The sequence below is a fragment of the Schistocerca gregaria genome, chromosome 3 (genome assembly GCF_023897955.1).
Source record: "Schistocerca gregaria isolate iqSchGreg1 chromosome 3, iqSchGreg1.2, whole genome shotgun sequence".
Taxonomy (NCBI): Eukaryota; Metazoa; Arthropoda; class Insecta; order Orthoptera; family Acrididae; genus Schistocerca; species Schistocerca gregaria.
Genome location: NC_064922.1, coordinates 766,030,119 through 766,051,051, shown reverse-complemented (window position 1 = coordinate 766,051,051; position 20,933 = coordinate 766,030,119). Strand labels below are relative to the sequence as shown.

The 20,933-nt window shown below is 41.3% G+C and overlaps 1 protein-coding gene across 1 annotated transcript in view; it reads right to left on the bottom strand.

Annotated features, from left to right (window-relative positions):
• Positions 1–20,933, bottom strand: part of LOC126354017 (ATP-dependent translocase ABCB1-like) — a 282,194-nt gene that overhangs the window by 29,306 nt on the left and 231,955 nt on the right. The window contains exon 18 of the mRNA XM_050003340.1: positions 5,648–5,889. Within this exon, the coding sequence (XP_049859297.1) occupies positions 5,648–5,889 (242 nt within the window). The remainder of the gene's footprint in view (positions 1–5,647; positions 5,890–20,933) is intronic.

Genomic DNA, 20,933 nt, shown 5'->3' with positions numbered 1-20,933 from the left:
GGCGAGTGAGATCAATCGTGCCGCAAAGGCGGGCGCAGCAATACGGGCGAAGCGGAGTCGCTGTCGGCTCTTGTGCCGCTGTCGGCATTCTTTGTACTTTGGGTTACGGAAGGCGGAGTTGTTTTCCTTCCCGGACAGCTGATGTGAAAGAATTCTGCTGTCAATATTTATGTTTTTGTCGATCTGCTGTATATTATTTTCTTGTTCAGCGTTAAGTGGACTCTCACGACGAGAATATTAATTATGAAAATGTTATATAAAATGTGTATTCTATGTAAATAATTATTAATTTGCGCATTTTGATATACCTGTTTTTTATGACCATGTACTCTGATTAATTTTGTAAATAGTATTCCATTTCTTGATACTGTTAGGAATTTTGATTTTTTGAATACCTAAACCGTTTCCTATGTTTTCCATGAATTTTAATATATTGTCAACCTGTTTTCTTTTGTGTAAGATGACAGAGTGGAATAAGGTTTGGAGTGTCTCCACTCAATTATTATGGTCTAAAAATAGGTTTATGGTTAATTAGACGAATGTTAAATTTTGTTGATGTTTTGAGCATATGCATTTCCACTGTTTCTTTTTTGGGACATTTTCTAAGTCTGTTTAGGTTACACGAACATCCTCAGACAATGTGGGGCACGTGTTGCCGGAAAGGGCACTTGTAATGCCGGAAATGCATATCCTCCTATTTCCATCTACTCTACTATAAATTTTTTCCTTGTTTTGTTACCTGAAGATATAACATTTCTGTGTCTTTGTATATTGTAATTGTTTTACTATTTGTATATATATATGCATTTTTGTCGATGTATATTTGGTTTGTTTTGTGAATATTATTTGTATTTAGTCGCTGGGTCTGGCCTAGGGAAAACTATGCTATCGAACGAATACATCGATAGGTCGTGTGGAGAACCAAAGTGTTTAGGATCTTTGGTAGTGTTAACTCTGTCGCTTGGAGCGAGAGCAGAGAGAGAGTGGCTGGAGTAGGGCGGTGAAGCAGGTGTGTTGTGTGACGCTCCCGCGACTTGCCGCACGTTCGGGGTTTGGCAGCATGTAATTGCGCTCGACTTGCTATGATAGTTTCTGAAACGCTGTCGCGGACGAGAAGCAGTAGCTGGCGCACATCAAGAGCCCGTTTCGCCTGGTGACCGTGTCGAGAAGAAAGCGCGCCAACATCCAGCTTCTGCAACAGCGACGGCCGACAACAAGTAACTGTCGCCACCAGCTCGATCGACGACTTCAAACCTTCAATCAACCAACAAGGAAGACGGGAAGCACGTAAAGTTTTAGAACTGTATGGCAGACCTCAGCTTTTCAAATTGTTCCATTTTCGTAACTATAATTACAACAACTTAGCATGAACATTTGTTGCTCATTGTCCCAATTGCATTACCAAGCATGGACCCTCCCTTTTCCGGAATGAACCGGAGTGTCGTTGAAATTCAAATAATGAGTGCGAGTTTTGTTACCATATTTTAGCTTACGTGTGACTGCAGCTCAGCTTGGTACGTACTAAATTTTATTATTGTTAATTGTTCAGAATCATTTAATTCAAGTTCAAAGTTAAATCTCTTATTTCTAAATTGCGTAGATTCAAGTAGCTTTTGAAATGATTGTTGAGGTAGCCCAAGACTAACCTTATTTTACTGAATATCGTAGTGCTTCAGAAACAAATCTCACTATTAATTTCGGTCACTAAATTAACTTACAATTTTCCGGTTTTATTAATTCTTTTGCTAAATTAAGTCAGAGTGTAGCGAAATTTATTACTTCCGACAAACTTTCAGTTTTCACACAATACGTGTCAACCTTCAGTTGCCACGCTTTTAGTGCTAATTATATGTGTAATAACCTTTCTTTTTCAGTTACTATAGTAATTGTCCATAGGACTGGCCTCCGTAATTTCCCCCAAATCTCAAATATCTAATTACCGCTAGTTAATTGTTAACGTAACGACCGCACTTTATTAACTTTACCCCTTTTCAAAATTAATTTCCACCAGTTTCATTTGCATTTTTCCTTTCATTTAGATGTAAGCCGTTCCTCTCTCTTTACCGACAGATTAACTTCGGTGACGATTGCTTTTTTCCAAATTTCCATTAGGTACACGCGGTTTAATGTTTCACTGTCATTAAGGTCAATAAGTGAGGGGGAGGTTACAAGATGTATTCATTTTTTTTTCAGTTTGCGTTCAGCGAAACGTCAGAATTGCCTCTCTGGTGTCTTTACCTCTCCTAAAGCCAAACTTATCTTCATCTAACGCATCCACAATTTTCTTTTCTATTATTCTGTATATCATTCTTGTCAGCAACTTGACTGCATGAGATGTTAAGGGGGAACGACAGGGTGACTGTCGAAAAAACACGATACTCTTTTGTTACCGAATTCGAAAGTATAGATATTGAAGAATTATTCTTCAATTGATTATGCGTAAACTTCAAAAGTTAACGAGTCTATGACCGTTTGAAGCTAAAGCAAACAGTGAATTGGAATGTTATAAACACGAAACGCTATTGTCACAAGTCGGAATTGATGCCATCACCGTTATTTATACCGATTTGAGTAAAGCTGAATTGCTGGAACGTTGTTTGGCCGATTTTACTCAAAATGTGAACGAAACACCAGAAACAACATCCAGTCGAAGCGAAGTTGTCAATATTGCTTCAAATTTGACATTATGTTTATTCAGTGTAGGCCATACTGCGTTAATGAACGTCACAAATGCCCTTCAAATCAAAATCGGTGATGAAATGCGCCGATTCTGTGAAGATAGAGACACAAGCGGCGATGCTTTCAGCGATGAAAAGCGCTTCCAGGATGAAAATGAAGGCTTATCACGTCAAAGTAGCATGGATGATATCCCCTAAGTTACAGGTTTTGTGCCTTTGTTTATATGATAAATATTTGTCAAACTTTAACAGCGTTTTGCGGCATGGTTGTGGTTGCCTACACTAAAATTTTCATCCAATGTTAATGATGTTTGGTCTCCCTTTAAGCAAATTGAATTCTCTTCAGTTAATCGTAGCCAATTTTTTATGTTGATATTTAGTATTTTTTAAGCCAAAAAAAGAGATGTCCAAAAAATATCATTTTCTTTCTAATATCTATAATTTCGCCTAAATATTTTTTTCATGTCCCTACGGTGAACTAAAATTACATCTGTAGGGATCAGGGTGATATAATTTCATATCACAGATAACCACAAACGGTGTTGCAGTGACAACCGTCGATCTGTCTCCTTTAAAAGCTGTCTCAGGAATGTCACAATTACACTGTAAAGATACTAATATTTTTCAATAAAACATTACCAATAAAAACTTAAATGTATGCTTTATTCATTGCAACAAACATCATTTGTCTATTACGTTCCAGTATGGAGCAACAAAATCCTGAATTTGAGCAAAATTTTCTTTCGTCACCACGCCGTTCCCCTGAGGCTGATTGTGCGATAATTCTCGCACTTGTCAGCTCTTGCAGTTTTCGGAATTGTGTGGATGATATATTCCCGAAAATCAAGTGGTATGTGGGGTACACTCGTAAATTTTACACGCCAACGTCAACAGTCGTTTTGTTGCCAATTACCCGATCGATTTTACAAATGCTAATGAAATTTTGTCTGTCTCTTCTCTCTTATTTGATTTTAAGTCCTCCGAAGCGCTTTTAAATTCTGATTCTGATTCTGGATCCCATATCTCTTCGAAACCGACTCCAGTTTCTTTCTCTATCACAACAGAAAAATCTTCCTTCTCTCAGAGGACATCAATTTACAGAGTGAGGGGGGGGGGGGGGGAATAGAGAGGGAGGAGATGGACAGAGAAAGGGAAATGCAGCAGATAGACAGACATAGGAGGAGGAGGAGGAGATAGACATAGAGACAGGTAGGAGGAGACAGAAAGATACAGGAAAAGGAGTAAATTGACAAAGGAAGGGAAGGGAAGAATGGACAGATAGCGAGGGGGAAGAAGATGATTGGCACACAAACATAGAGAAGTGTGATGAACAAAGAGAGGGGGAGGTGGAAATAGAGGGGAAAGGAGCAAATGGACGAAGGGAAGTGGAGGAGATGGACAGAGACGGAAGATGAGAAAGGCAGAGAGAGGTGGACGAGGAGATAAACAGAGCAGGAGGAAATGGACAAAGATAGGGAAGAGGAGGAAATGGACAGAGAGGAGGAGGAGGTGTGCAGAGAGGGGGAGAGGAGGCGATGGGCAGAGAGAAGGGGAGGACGAGATGGTCAAAGGAAGGGGGAGGGTGAGATGGAGGTTAGAGAGGGAAGGAGAATATGGACAGAGGAGGAATGACAGAGGAGGGCAGGAGGAAATGGACAGAGGAGCAGATGGAAGGAGATAAGGGGAGGGTAGGTGGACAGAGAGAGTAGCAGGAGGAGATGGACAGGAGAAGGGGGAGGTGGACAGAGGGGGTAGAGTAGACAGGCAGAGGGGGTGGGTTATGGAGGATTGGGTCACAAAGGGGAGTGGGAAGGAGTAGATGAACTAATAACAGAGTGAAACAAACACACACCTGCCCAACGCCAGGTACTCAGTTAGTATAATAATAATAACAATAATAGCAATAATAATAGTAACCTCACTAACCAATACATTATATCCATGACCAGGCGCACAGTTCCATTTGACACAACAAAATTTAGTTCATCCCAGCGATTAACAAGGCTTTGGAAACACGTCTTTTTGTTACGATTCACTTGTACTTGTTTAGGTTCGTCATTTACTTACTCGTGTGGCAGGTGGTCGTCTTGCGCGTCATCTGTCTTAAATTGAACCTTGTGGAGGTTTACGCCACTGCTGAATAGGTTGCTGGAATCACTGGTCACTTACTGCTCAAAAATTCTAATGTACTGACGCGTTTCGGGGACAGTCCATCATTAGAACACATTAAAAAGAAAAGTCTTCACGCAAAGTAAGGAGTTATCCGTCAGCATCAGTAATCAAATGAATGCTGAGTACGGCTGACACATTTGACTCCATGTTTTGTACGAAGACTTTTATTTTTTCTGATGTTTCGATGAAGTGCTGCTCCCCCGAAACGCGTCAGTAAATTACTATTTATTAACAATGGATGATCATTTATTCTAGCCGGCCGCGGTGGTCTCGCGGTTCTAGGCGCGCAGTCCGGAACTGTGCGACTGCTACGGTCGCAGGTTCGAATCCTGCCTCGGGCATGGATGTGTGTGATGTCCTTAGGTTAGTTAGGTTTAAGTAGTTCTAAGTTCTAGGGGACTAATGACCACAGCAGTTGAGTCCCATAGTGCTCAGAGCCATTTGAACCATTTTTTTCATTTATTCTAGCGACCAATTCAGCAATGGTGTAAGTCTCCTCAAGTTTACGTCATGGTTACAGGCCTCCTCCGCAGCTTTATGACTTAAAGCTGTTTCATATAGGTGACTATGATGAACACACGTGTTGCGTTGTGCTGTTGATGTAGTATTCTTCCAGCATATAGTCTACTCTTCTCTAACAGCACCAAGGAGGCCGCCAAGAATAATGTACCAAATCGCCCAGATGAAAATTCATTATTAGTATCTTCAAGTTGACAACAGATACTTGAAAAAAGTTTGGAGCCCCACACTGTGTAATACAAATATTCAGTGTTGTATCTTCATTCACTGCTACTCACTTGAAGACGTCTTCGTACGGTACGCTATCGGAGACGACGAGGAAGCCCCCGTAGTAGATGCAGACGGCGTAGGTGAAGGTCCCGAGGCTGCGCGCCAGGCTGAAGACGGCTGCACGCACGTAGGTGTTTCGCTTTGCGAGCCGGATGGCCGGCTCCAGCTCCAGCATGTACTTGGCGTGGAACTGCCGCTCGCGGCACAGGCCCGCCACCGTGCGGATGTTGCCCACCGCCTCCACCGCCACCTGCAGGTCGAGACAATGTGTTTGGTCGCGGGGCGTGTTCTGGGTGCTACAAGCAGGACTCTAAGAAAGAGAAAGTAACACCAACCACATAACGTGTTAAGATAAAAGGCAATAGACAACCTGCAGTTGGTTGGTCGTTTCGTGTTCCAGTTTTGTGTATGTCCGAGATTAGCGCAAAAGGCAGAGAGAGGGTTGGGAGGAGGAGTGGGAGAGGGAAGTGGGGGCGCAAATAAAACGGAAGAAAAAAATGTAAACCAGATGACTTCCTCTTTTGAAATATGGCACAATAGCTGTTTCATAAACTTTTTAATCCTTCTTTGTATGTCTTACCTATTGCGTTCCATGTGTATTAACTCTGGACACAGAAAGGTTTCTTGCTGAGCAACAGACACAAAATGCTCTAGATAAATGTAGAAAGTTAAACAGCAAAAGAAGACGCCATTTGTTAATATATCACAACGGAAATGCTCGGACGCTTCGTACCCCTGCATCTGTTAAAGTGTGTGGGATTAATTCAAGGAGAGCAGAGCAGAGAGAGAGAGAGACAGAGAGAGAGAGAGAGACAGAGAGTCCGAATTTTGAAATAATAATTGACTTTATAGCGAAATTAAAGCAATAACCAAAACCAAGGTACGCTTTTCAGAAAAGTGTATGTCTTTGCTCAAACGTGAAATCTAAATCTGCAGCTGCAGTTGGTATCATGCAGGTCTACACCGCGCATTGTACCGGCTGATCAAAAAGTTACTATAAATTAGAAAACTAAATAAATCACGGAATAATCTAGACAGAGATGTACAAATTGACACACATGCTGGGAATGGCATGGGGTTTTATTACAACAAAAAAACCAAAGTTCACAAAATGTTCGACACATGCCGCTGGGAAAACGTCAGTGACTGCGCATGACAATCGTGTATAAAAGGAGCTGTAATGAGAGAGAGAATCAGATGCGCTAGCAGTCGCAGCATGTTGACATTACCTGAAAAGACGCTTTTAGTGAAGCTGTATTATCACAATGGGGAATGTGCTAGTTCAGCGTTACGATCCCATCGCCATAGGAAGGGGATTCGAACGGGTAAAGGTCCGTTGACAAATGCAGCTGTGGCGAGAATGATTTCGAAGACCCCGTAGTGGCCGACCGAGCGCAAGGCGTAATGCTGCTGAGACAGTTCAGGAAGAAATGGAGACTGTATAGCGGGTTCGTGTATGCACGGGGAATTCAACGCTCGTGCAGTCGCACGTCACACCGGCATTCCATACACTACTGTTTGGTTGGCACTTAGGGGTACACTCCGATGCAATCCGTACAAAATCCATCGGCATCGTGAACTGTTACCTGGCGATTTAGTGAAGCGGAGGGCATATGCGGTGTGGGTCTCAAAACATGGCGGAAGATGACGATTGGTTCAGTAACGTGCTGTGGACCGACGAAGCTCATTTCACGCTCCGAGCGTCTGTCAACGCACACAACTGCAGAATTTCGGCTTCGAAAATCCTATAACTACCGTGGAAACACCATTGCATGACAAGAAAGTCACGGTATGGGTTGGATTTACCACATCTACCGTTATCGGGCCTGGTTTCTTCGAGGAAATGCGTGATTCTGGTTTTATAACTGCTACCGTGATGAGTGAGAGGTACTCCGATATGTTACAGAATCGCATCATCCCCATCCTGGCTGATAAACGCCTGCTGGAACGTACGATGTTTATGCAGGATGGCGCGCCACCCCATATTGCTAGACGAGTGAGAGATCTCTTGCGCGCGTCGTTTGTCGATGATCGTGTGCTTAGCCACCACTTTCGCCATGTTTGGCCTCCCAGGTCCTGAGACCTCAGAGCGTGCGATTATTGGCTTTGGGGTTACCTGAAGTCGCAAGTGTATCGTGACCGACCGACATCGCTAGGGATGCTGAAAGACAACATCCGACGCCAACGCCTCACCACAAGTCCGGACATGCTTTACAGTGCTATTCACAACATTATTCCTCGACTACACCTATTGTTGAGGAATGATGGTGGACATATTGAGCATTTCCTGCAAAGAACATCATCTTTGCTTTGCCTTACTTTGTTATGCTAATTATTGCTATCTACATTATTCCGTGATTTATTCAGTTTTCAAATTTATACTGACTTTTTGATCTCCTGGTACTATGGTCAATACCGATGGAAACATCTGTACGAAAATAATTCAGTCGGTTGTTGCGAAACTATCGACTCATTCGGTTATAGCTTCATGTATTGGTCAGACTGCTCATTTATTGTTTTGAGTCAAACCAGTCTGTGAGAGCAAGCGAATGAAAACAGTGGAAGCAGCCGAATGGCGTTTTACGTGTTGGTTGGACTATTATTCATTGATTCCTTTCGAATGTACCCACAATGTGGGAATTACCAAATGACAATTGATACAGACGCTGAAGTTTTGGATATTGAATGAAACGAGTCAATGATCTTCCTGTCGGTTCTGTTGCCCAGTATGAGACTCGATTTTAGCCAGTTTCCACATATTCGTCTAGGCTAATGTTGGGCTGATTATCATTCAAAGTACACTAACAAATAATGAAAAATATTTGCATCAGATCAATACTTCTGGCAAGTGACAGTACATGCCTAAAATGAAAGTCATTAACTCAGGAGAGAGTTAGAGTTTCCACAAATTTAAATTAAAAAATGTTCATTTATTTAAACAATAATTTTCAGGGTAGCACAAGTTATCAAACTCTCGAAACCAATTAGAAATTTATATTTAATGCCATAAGCGCGAAAAATAAGTATTTAACTAAATAAATTATGAAAATACTTCATTCTTGGTATACTTTCCAATTATCCCTCTTTGAAAAAAGGTACGTTATATGCCTTTGAAAATGTTGGATAACTACTTTGGTATGAATGGATACGAGTCATGCTTCAACTCATTTCTACTTACATCGAATAGACGTCAAGTATAAGCCTTTCTGCGATTGTCAGAAGAAAGAAGAAAGAGATTTAAGGGACTTGATGTTTTCCTGTTCTTTCTTTTAAACACAACAAAACCCTAACTGCAAAACCTTGTGAATTTGAATGTGTCTCTTTTGTTGTTACATGAAGATGATCAAATATATAAAACTTATTTTATGTCACACAAGGCAGTAGCAAGTGTATATAAAATTTGTTATGCTATCTGTGGTTGTATAAACACTGAGTCCCTGATAGGTACACTGTATTTCTAAAGCTTTATGTACAAAATCTGAATAGTTCTGCAGAATTTTTCGAGGAAACAACAATATTTCGGGAAATTTTAAACTCACCGAAAAAAGTAATAGCCACATTTACGAAATTATTAACAATGACAATTCTGAATAGTGCTCCACGACTTCTACAGTAAACCCTAACGACATTTTTTGTGCAGGTAATGCTTTATGAGGTAACTACAGTAATGGGGGACCCATTTCCCCAGCTGTGAGATGTTGGCACACGATTTTCGAGATATGTAACTTCTTTTCAGAGTTATTGGTAGATATTCTATAGTCCTAGAGTACTCTGTAAATATATTAATCACTTTGGCGAAAATTCTGAATAGCTGAATGGCTATGAAGTTGGCAATTGATGTTCGAGAAATATACATTTTTTTCGTAGTTACTTATAGATATGCTATAGTTCTAGATCTCGCAGCACAAGTTTTGAATAGTTCTGTTAAATTTTGGAGAAAAATTATTATCTCATTTATGAATGGTTGAATAGCTGTGAAGCTGGCAACCAACATTCGAAAAATCAAAAATTTTTTTAGAGTTATTGGTAAATATGCTACAGTTCTAGACTTATCTATACTTAATTTTAACAGTTCTGCAGAATTTAGCAAAGAAAACACCAATATTCGGGAAATCTTAACATAAATAAATTATTTATCAATTTGCAAAAGTGAAATTGTGATCACAATTCTGAATAACTCCCTAAGTGTGCGTACTACAGAAAACCTAAATTACATTTTTTTTCTCAGATAATAGTTTAAGAGATAAGCAAAATACTGAGGCACCCATATTCACTACGAAAAATATACGAAATTGCAGTAGAGTTCTGATGACAGTTCCGATCACAGTTCTGGATAGCACCCAAGAGTTTTGTCGGAAAACGTAATGTAATTTCTTGTGGAGATAATAGTTTAAAACTGCAGTAGCGTGGGACCCGCTTAACGAACATATAAGTTTTCGATCGGAAGTTGAGTTTCGCTGCCCTAGTTGTGATCGGTGCATGTAGGTACAAGCCAGCACACATCGTGTCAACAATCATTATGTATCCGACTGCTGACACTCTCAGCAGTCTAATAGTAGTCGCAATTTTTGCGTCTGCTTGCGTTGTAATATAACTATTTTGATTTAATTTGATATTCTCTGCTTGACCTGTATGACGCATCAGAGCTCCTCTGGGAAATAAATGGCATATATATTGCTAAATATGGGAAAATCCCAGTATGTATCGAACAGTAAAGTAACAGAAGTTCATGGAAGCACATTATAGAGACAGCGGTACTTAGTTGTAGCAAAGAATATCAAATCAAATGAGAATATTTGTAATTCAACGCAATACGTAGAGGCAAAAATGGCGATTACAATTAAATTGCTGAGGTAGTCAGCACTCTGATACATAACGATAGTCCACACGATGTGTGCCGGCTTGAACCTACATGCACCGATCACAACTAGGTCAGCGAAGCTCAGCTTCTGATCGAAAACCTATGAGCTCGTGAAACGAGTCCTACATTATTGCAGTTTTAAACGATTATCTTCACAATAAATTACATTACGTTTTTCGATCAAACTCTTAGTGTGCTATCCAGAACTATGATCGGAACGGTCATCAGAAATCTAGTGCGATTTCGTATGTTTTCCATAGTGAATATGGGTCCCTCATTATTTCTCTTATGCCATAAACTATTACCTGAGGAAAAAATGTCATTTAGGTTTTCTGTTGAGCTGTTGATGAGCTATTCAGAATCGTGCGCACAATTTTAGTTTCGCAAATTGATAAATAATTATTTACAACACTAAGATTTCCCGAATACTGGTGTTTTCTTCGCTAAATTCTGCATTAGTGTTCAGATTTAATACAGAGAAGTCTAGAACTATATCATAGCTACCGAGAACTCTGAAAGAAATGTCGGGTGCCAGTTTCACAGTTACTCAACCATTCATAAATGTGATTACAATTTTCCTCTCGAGATTTTACAGAACTATTCAAAGTTTGTGCAGTGAACTCTAGAACTACAGCATATCTATAAATAACTTCGAAAAAATGTATATTTCCCGGAAATCGGTTGCCAGCTTAACATCTGTTCAGCTGTTCACAACTATGATCACAATTTTTTCGCCAAATTCTACAGACATTCTGAAACTATTTACAGAGAACCCTACAACTATAGAATATGTACGAAGAACACTGAAGAAAATGTGTATTTCTAGATAATCGGGTGCCAACTTCACACAACTGGGGAAATGGATTCCTCAGTATCGCAATCATTTCATAAAGTATTACCTACACAAAAAAGAAGTCATTAGGATTTCTTATAGAACTCTTGGAGCATTACTCATAACTGTGATTATTAATTTTTTCGCAAATGTTGCAGTTTTTCTTCTGCAAGATTAAAATTTTGCCAGGTATTATTTTTTTTACTCTCGAAATTATGCAGAACTATTTGAATTTTCTACAAAGAACTTTAGCAGTATTGTATATCTATCACGAACTCTGACAGAAATCTTTATTTCTCGAAAGTGTGCCACTACTCTCTGAGTAGGCTGTGTCGCGCGCAATGGCAAACGAGTGTCACCTGTATATGGACATCCCACCCTCTGTGCAGAAAATACGAGACACACTAACTGTAAAGTAAGTTGAAATAAAGGTACCAATATCGCTCCTGCTGCTCAAACAAGTCCTGTAAATCAAATGAGTTTAATTTCCCTTCAATAAATTAAAAGTTCTGCGAAAAACAGAGTAAGTGAACAATCATACGCAACAAAATGCGCATTAAACGAAAGCTCTTTCACAAGGACAAGGGTTAGCAGCAGCATAGGCTGTTTGAGGACTGGAAGTGACTGAGTGCTATGGGGACATATACACTTCTCATCAGAGTAAACACTTTACTGATACCATGAATACCACAAATAATTTCAAACAATCAATTCAGTTCAATTAAAACAGAACCTTATCGACATTCCATGAAATGACACTTCCTGGTAGATTAAAAGTGTGTGGCGACTGCGACTCGAACTCGGGATCTTTCCCTTTCGCAGGCAAGCACTTACCTATTGATCTATCCAAGAACGACACACGACGTGTCCTGACCGTGTTTCTTTTGCAAGGTCCAGAGCTCAACTGTTCGTCTGGCACAAAGTTTGAATATGTCACAAGTTTCATATCAGCACACACGTCGCTGCACAGCGAAAATTTCTTTCTAATTAAGTTTTTCTTAATGAATCCACAATGAACAAAACAAAACATTGTGAGTGCTAACCCAATATTAAAGGCACAAAAAATAAAATATAATAAATTACATTTAGTCCCCCGACCACATAATGCACAGAATAATTGGACTCTACTTTGTTGTGCTCAGAACCCCACATACGAACAATGAACTGAATATCTGAATTAATATCGTAGCTATAAATGTCAAGTTAATTTACTCCTAAGACTATACTTTTCCAGATAGAAGTGCGTCGTAAAATCACAGTACAAATTTGCTCCACCCTATACTACTGCAATGACTGCAAGAAATAATACTATACAGGAGATTCATAACTAGGTGCAACGGACCACACACAAAATCTTTTAAAGACATTATTAGAGCGTAAAAGACCAGACACAAAATCTGTTAAATGCAGCGTAAGAAAGTGGAAAACTTTGTACAGAACCACCGCCCAGGTGCTCTGCTTAGCACTAGTAGCTATTTTGTTTCCTGTAAGCACATAATAGGCCGTACAGCAGGTACACTCAAAAAGAACTCGTGTTAGTTTCTTGAGAAGCGTAGCCCTTATTGCCGCCCCAGTCGGTGCTCTCCAGTAATCGACTTACTGACACCATGGCAACGCCAGGTGGATCCTGCTTCTAGCCTTCGGGACGGCTCAGTCGTTTTGTCAACAGCCAACTACCGCTCGGCTGGCTAGGAGCCTTTGCCAAATTACTGTTGCTCCATTGCTCCGAGATAACAGTGGCTACCCCGTCCTCCATACATACAGGACCTCCACCCAAATTTCACAAGTTGCCAGCAGCCAGTCGCCATTAATCTGTCGACCCGCACCCCTGACGTACTGCAGGATAGCATGGTAATAGTAGCTGTTCTACTTCCTGTAAGTACATAAGCGCTGTACAGCAGGTGCACTCAAAAAGAGCTCGTCCTAGATTCTTGAGAAGCATAGCCCCAGTCGGTGCTCTCCAGTATGCTTGCATACGGGACCGCTCACCTGTTTTGTCAGACGCCAACCGCCAACTCATCTGTCCAGACGAACGCTTCGAGATCTGGCTGTTCCGCTACTTGCCGACCAACTGTAGGAACCTCGAGATCTTATATTCTGAGAACAAACTTTTTTCCCACCAGTGAGACTCGCTATGCTGTCAGGCAATGTGCACTTTCTCAGCCAGAGACCTTATATAGCAAGAGCATCCGTATCGGGGGAAGCTAGCGTCACGCTCGGCTTACTATGGCTGCTGTCACTCGGCTGAAGACGGCCAATCTTTTCAAATCAGTATGGCACTAAGTGCGCGGTCACATTGTAGCCGATCTTATTGTTTGAATATATTGAGTTCGGACGACTGTCGGTCAAATACAGATGTTTATAGATTTCGGTCAAATCGACAGACATTCTCACAATGGTGTATGGTCTAACTCAAGAAAGAATGAGTTTGTGGCTTCCTGAGGATAAAAAAATCATAAATGCGATATAGTTCGCAATCTATGGGCAGAACTCTCAGGTTTATTGGAAATCACAAGTAGGCAAAATCTTCATTGCAAATTTTAGGCGTAAATTATAACCTCAAGAAACTATTTGTTCATTTGCGAAGGATGGCATATTTTATGCTGAAAGTTACTGTAGTGGGTCTTCTTTGGGTTGTGGAAGGTACAGTATCAAATTATTATTACTGCATACTAGCTATTTAGCTTGTTCAGAGTATCTTATTCTAAGTGTTATGCCTGTCGTGCACACGTATGCTGACCGACAGCCATTGAAGGTTAGTTGGCGTGCATCTGCACAAATTCAAAGAAATTCAGCAAAACATATTTTTTTTAATTCTTGTTTCAGGGTCACCACTACTCATCTCGAGTATGTAAAGCCGAAGACTCATACGGAAAACATTTTCTGATAACGAAAGTTAATTTCGAGTAGTTGCAGATGTGTGATCCGAGCTCTAATAAAAAATCCGTTACTCACCTTTAAGTTGCAATCCTGGCACAAGTAAAACAAATGACACTACGATATCTAACATCTGGCGGTTACATCTTTCCCATATTTAACCTACACCACCTTCCGAAAAGTACAATTTCAAAGCTTTTGTGTGACATATTGGACGCTATTTATAAAGCCTTAAGGACTAATTTAAAGGCTAATATCTTCACACGTGCATCCCAAATACTACGAAATATTAAATTTAGTCTGCAGAAAAATTGGGATTTATGCTTCGTGCATGTGCTCTAAAATACACTGTGATATATTGATTTCTTCTATTAAAAACTGTATTCAGGCTGAAAAAGCACTGCCAACATGAAGCGTAGTTACTTCTTTTCTTAACTCCAAAGGGCAAGTGTTTAAAAGGTATTGAAATTTCCGTTACTAGAATCTCGATATATTCCCAGTATTGCATCAATTTTCACCATTTTTGGAATAACGTGTGCTGCTGTGAAAGCACAAATCTACCCTTCATTAGTTAAACAATACTTGCTTACCTACACACAAATTTTATCCAAACATTATAAGGCAAAAAGCCTTATTCGCCGAAGTCGCATATCCGGCCACTGTAGCATAATAACCATACTCGGAACAACGAGTTTTGGAGAGATCTTTAAGTGGTGCATCACTGAACCACGTACTTTCATGAGACACAAGAATAAATGTGAAAAACGTCAAGTACGGCATGTTAGATTCGAAATCGCTAACCGGTGATGGGAGAAGGAAAGTGATGTTACAAAGTTAAAGCGCTTTTATCTTTTGTGGCGTGGCATTTTCCCCTTCATCTCATATATTTGTAAGACTTGTATGGTAATTTCAGTAACTACTGAGAGAGTGTACAGTAGTCGACACGGTCTTTTCAATATAGACGTAACTTATTTCCATGCGTTCGGCACCTTTTTACTTGGAAATGCCGCACTGCAGCACTCATCTGGAAGCACAGAGGCGTCGCGATATCCATCCCACCTTTGGAGGCTGAAATATAACCTACTCCGTACGTAAAATGGATTCTAACCTAATCTCCTTGACCGTATCAAACACTGAGGAAGGAGATCGGACGTACCGTGACCAAGCTGCCGCCCTACGTCATCGGGCGACCTCTGCGGCCGGTGTCTCACGACCGTAGTCGATGCCCCTGTGAACGCAGCCCAAGAGGTGACATCGACATGACGTGTCACACTATGCGTTCGTGCGGCAGACACCACATTCGTTTTTTGTGTTTCGCAGTTTTGGTTGCAACGTGGCGTTACAAGACAACGGAACATTTAACTTTTATCACAGAAAAGTCAACCACGATTCTATTTCTTGTAATTAAATATCAAGTCAACCACGGTTCGGTTTATTGTAATTAAATGTCAATAACGACGCATCAGCTATAGATCCTCAAGAGACTCCAAGATGAACAATACCGAAAGCCCAGTTTGCATTTCCTCGATGCAGCATGCCGGTAGTGTTGCAGATTGTGGACTATGGAGTGACAGGTCATAGGTTTCCATCCTGTTTTACGCTAAAATTCACTTTTCATCTTAGTATTTGTAACACATTCTAAGAGTTTTTATACATGTGACAGAAGTCTGTTCTACATTATGCTGTAGTACATGCATATTAGGGAACGCTCTCTCACGAATCAGTTTCTTCGATTTTGTGTCTTCTCTCTGATTAGAGAGGGAAAATGATAGGCTAGAGTTACATATAGTGGGAATTAGTGAAGTTCAGAAGCAGGAGGAACAAGGCTTCTGGTCAGGTGAATACAAGTTTAGAAATACAAAATCAAATAGGGGCAATGCAGGAGTAGGTTTAATAATGAACAAAAAATAGGAGTGCGAGTAAGCTACTACAAACAGCATAGGGAACGCATTATTGTGGCCAAGATAGAAACGAAGTCCACGCCTACTACAGTAGTACAAATTAATATGCCAACTAGCTCTGCAGATCATGAAGAAATTGATGAAATGTATGATGAGATAAAAGAAATTATTCAGGTAGCGAAGGGAGACGAAAATTTAATAGTCATAGGTGACTGGAATTCGGTAGTAGGAAAAGGGAGAGAAGGAAACGTAGTAGGTGAATATGGATCGGGGCTAAGAAATGAAAGAGGAAGCCGGATGGTAGAATTTTGCACAGATCTCAACTTAATCATAGCTAACACTTGGTTCAAGAATGATAAATGAAGGTTGTATACATGGAAGAAGACTGGAGATACTAACAGATTTCAGATAGATTATGTAATGGTAAGACAGAGACTTAGGAACCAGGTTTTAAATTTCAAGACATTTCCAGGGGAATATATGGACTCTGACCACAATCTATTGATTATGAACTGTAGATTACAACTGAAGAAACTGCAAAAACTTGGGAATTTAAAGAGATGAGACCTGGATAAACTGACGGAATCAGAGGTTGTAGAGAATTTCATGGAGGGCATTAGGGAACTATTGACAAGAATTGGGGAAAGAAATACTGTAGAAGAAGAATGGGTAGCTTTGAGAGATGCAATAGTGAAGGCGGCTGAGGATCAAGTAGGTGAAAAGAGGAGGGCTAATAGAAATCCTTGGGTAACAAGAAGAGATACTGAATTTAACTGATGAAAGGAGAAAATAGAAAACTGCAGTAAATGAAGCAGGCAAAAAGTAATACAAACATCTCAAAAATGAGATCGACAGGAAGTGCAAAATGGCTAAGCAGGGATGGCTAGAGGACAAATGTAAGGATGTAGGGGCATATATCACTAGAGGTAAAATAGAAACTGCATACACGAAAATTTAGAGACCGTTGGAGAAAAGAGAACCACTTGCATGAATATCAAGAGCTCAGATGGAAACCCAGTTCTAAGCAAGGAAAGGAAAGCAGAAAGGTGGAAGGAGTATATAGAGGGTCTGTAAAAGGGCTAGTTCTTGATGACAATATTATGGGAATGGCAGAGGATATAGATGACGATGAAATGGGAGATATGATACTGTGTGAAGAGTTTGTCAGAGCACTGAAAGACCTATGTCGAAATACAGCCCCGGGAATAGTCAACAATCCATTAGAACTACTGATAGCCTTGGGAGAGTCAGCTCTGACAAAACTCTATCATCTGGTGAGCAAGATGTATGAGATAGGCGAAATACCCTCAGGTTTCAAGAAGAATATAATAATTCCAATCCCAAAGAAAGCAGGTGTCGACAGACGTAAAAATTACCGAACTATCAGTTTATTAAGCCACGGCTGCAAAATACTGACACGAATTCTTTACAGACGAATGGAAAAACTGGTAGAAGCCGACTGTGGGGAAGATCAATTTGGGTTCCGTAGGAATGTTGGAACATGTGAGGCAATAGTGACCTTACGACTTTTCTTAGAAAAAAGATTAAGGAAAGGCAAACCTACGTTTCCAGCATTTGTAGTTTTTGACAATGTTGACTCGAATACCCTCTTTCACATTCTGAATGTAGCAGGGGTAAAATACAGGGAGCGAAAGGCTATTTACAATTTGTACAGATACCAGATGGCAGTTATAAGAGTCGAGGGGCATGAAAGGGATGCATCTCCTATGTTATTCAATTTGTATATTAAGCAAGCAGTAAAGGAAACAAATGAAAAATTTGGAGTAGGAATTAAAATCCGTGGAGACGAAATAAAAACTTTGAGGTTCGTCGATGACATTGTAATTCTGTCAGAGACAACAAAGGACCCGGCACAGCAGCTGAACGGAATGGATACTGTCTTTAAAGGAGGGTATAAGATGAACACCAAAAAAGCAAAACGAGGAGATACAGCATTTCTCTTAAAAGGAGGTTCAAATGGCTCTGAGCACTATGGGACTCAACTTCTGCGATCGTTAGTCCCCTAGAACTTAGAACTACTTAAACCTAACTAACCTAAGGACATCACACACATCCATGCCCGAGACAGGATTCGAACCTGCGACCGTAGCGCTCACGCGGTTCTAAACTGAAGCACCTACAACCGCACGGCCACACCGGCCGGCGAGGATAATGGAATTTAATCGAATTAGATCGGGTGATGCTGAGGGAATTAGAACACTTAATGTAGTAAATAAGGTTTGCTATTTGAGGAGCATAATAACCAATGATGGTCGAAGTACAGAGGATATAAAATGTATACTGGCAATGGCAACGAAAGCGTTTCTGAAGAAGATAAAGTTGTTAAGATCAAGTAGAGATTTAAGTGTCAGAAAGTCGTTTCTGAAAGTATTTGTATGGAGTGTAGCCATGCATGGAAATGAAACGTGGACGATAAATAGTTTAGACAAGAAGAGAATAGAAGCTTTCGAAATGTGATGCTACAAAAGAATGGTGAAGATTAGATGTGTAGATCACATAACTAATGAGGAGGTATTGAATAGGATTGGGGAGAAGAGGAGTTTGTGCACAACTTGACTAGAAGAAGGGATCGGTTGGTAGGACATGTTCTGAGGCATGAAGGGATCACCAATTTAATATTGGAGGGCAGTGTGGAGTGCAAAAATCGTAGAGGGAGGCCAAGAGATGAATACACTAAGCAGATTCAGAAGGATGTAGGCTGCAGTAGGTACTGGGAGAGGAAGAAGCTTGCACTGGATAGAGTAGCACGGAGAGCTGCATCAAACCAGTCTCTGGACTGAAGTACACAACAACTTGTGACAAATATTTGGCCGTTTTATCCTAATACGTCGCGATGTTCAAGGATATGGTTAGGCAGGATCCTATGAATACGGCTTAAACTGCTGCCGGTAAAAGGGGCACGAGTGACATGTATATTCCTTGCTTGTCAGAAGTATTTGGCTATTTATTTTGGACTACGTTGCTACTTCCGAAGTTTTGGTGAGGCAGGTATACTTTTTAGCCAGATATTCGTCGATTGTCAAAAATATTTTGCTGCATATTTCCGAATATGGCCCACATTCAGAGGACGTGGTTAGCCAGGAAGAATTAAATTTCTGTAGCAACAGTATACGCAGAACAGCGTCGTTTGTCACTAGTACTACGTCCGGTCGTAAAATGTTTCAAAATGATTCTTTCTAATTATTATCTTTGGCTGGGAAAATATATAGCTAAGCACATTTGAATTTCAGCCGGTTTTAGCTCTTTGCCTCATAGCAACAACGAGTATCTTTGCCGGGAATGTTTTGTTGCTTGGTAAAAACGCGCACATCCAGCAACCAACCACTCTGCGACAAAGACAACACTAGACCGCTTCAAGCAGCGTCTGCTCCGCTGTCAGACACATGAGTCCTTCCTGTGGTCGCCCTCGCCTGCGCCTCGATTCCCCGTGTCGCTCCGCTCCGTCGCTTTGATGCTTCACGCGCTCTCTGCTACGGCCCTGGCGCCGAGGCCGAGACACACTTCCCCTGTTGAAAGCCCTTCCTGGCACAATGTAACAATGAGTCCGCGATCGAACCGCGGCATTGACCGTCTAGGTGTGGTTGAACTGCAGGCAGCATGAGCCGTGGTGGAATGACTGGAACTGAGCGGTTGTCCATTTAATAGGTGCTGCTCATGAATGGTTGTTTACATCTCTGTCGCGGGTTTAGTGACATCTCTGAACAGGCAAAGGGACTGTGTCTGTGTTACAACATCACAGTCAACGTATCTTCAGGAGTTATAGGAAGCAGGGTAATGCAAAACTTTTTTGTGTATATTCACCATTGATTAGTTTTTTTACTCCCCTTCTCTTAACATGATCTCCTTCGTTTCCAAACACGTTTTGTCTCCCCGACTGTTTTCTGCGGTAGAAAAAAAGCGGAAAAATCTGTGATAACGTAAATTAGCGTACAGACTTCTCCGCATCGACCCACGAGCTCTGCACTACCCGCCGCTTTAAGTCGCAGGTCGCAGCTGCGGCCAGTGCAAACAACATCCCGTAACACAACGGTGCTTGCGGGCAGAACGGTGACGCGGCGAGACAGCCGGCCCGAGAGGACGTGCTGACGACTCTGCGCCCTGCGGCAGATAGCAGCGACCTGAAGCGGCAGCGGCAACAGAGCATGAATAGGCAGCTGCCGACGAAGTAGCAGAATCGGCGACAGCTCCTTGAAGACATAGTAGTTGCTTTTCTACCGCTCAGTGGACAAGAGTCTTCGACCCGCAGCTTCCGCAGCCTACGTTGCAACTCCACAGCGGGACTCTCCCATGTTTTGGCAGGGGGCCTCCAATGTCAGGGGCTCGTTCACCTTTGGTCACCCCGCCCACTGTAGGCTTTCCCTCTTCTATCCGTGCTCCCTTGCGTCTTTAGGACTAGGCCTTTTTATCACTTAGGTTGGTGTATAATACAATTACTTGAGAATCCGAAATAGCAAATCCCAAATGCTAGGACTATGTCAGGCCGCCAACTCAAGTTTATCCTTACCACAACAAGAAGCAGGTGTCAGAGGCGGAAGTGAAGGGTGATCTCCTCCCCCCCCCCACTCTCCCCCAACACTGATGTCTCACTTCCCAACCGCCAAGAACTCAACGAAGCAGGTGGGAGTGGCACACCCAGTACAATCATGCTACATAAAGACGCAACAATGATTACACTGTAAGTTCCCACACTCAAAACTAATGCCTAACAAGAACAAATCCACTGTGACCACGAAAACAGGCCAAGAAATGACTCAGATGAGCTTTCATGCTCAACTAGAAATGGTAAAACGTTGCCAACCCTA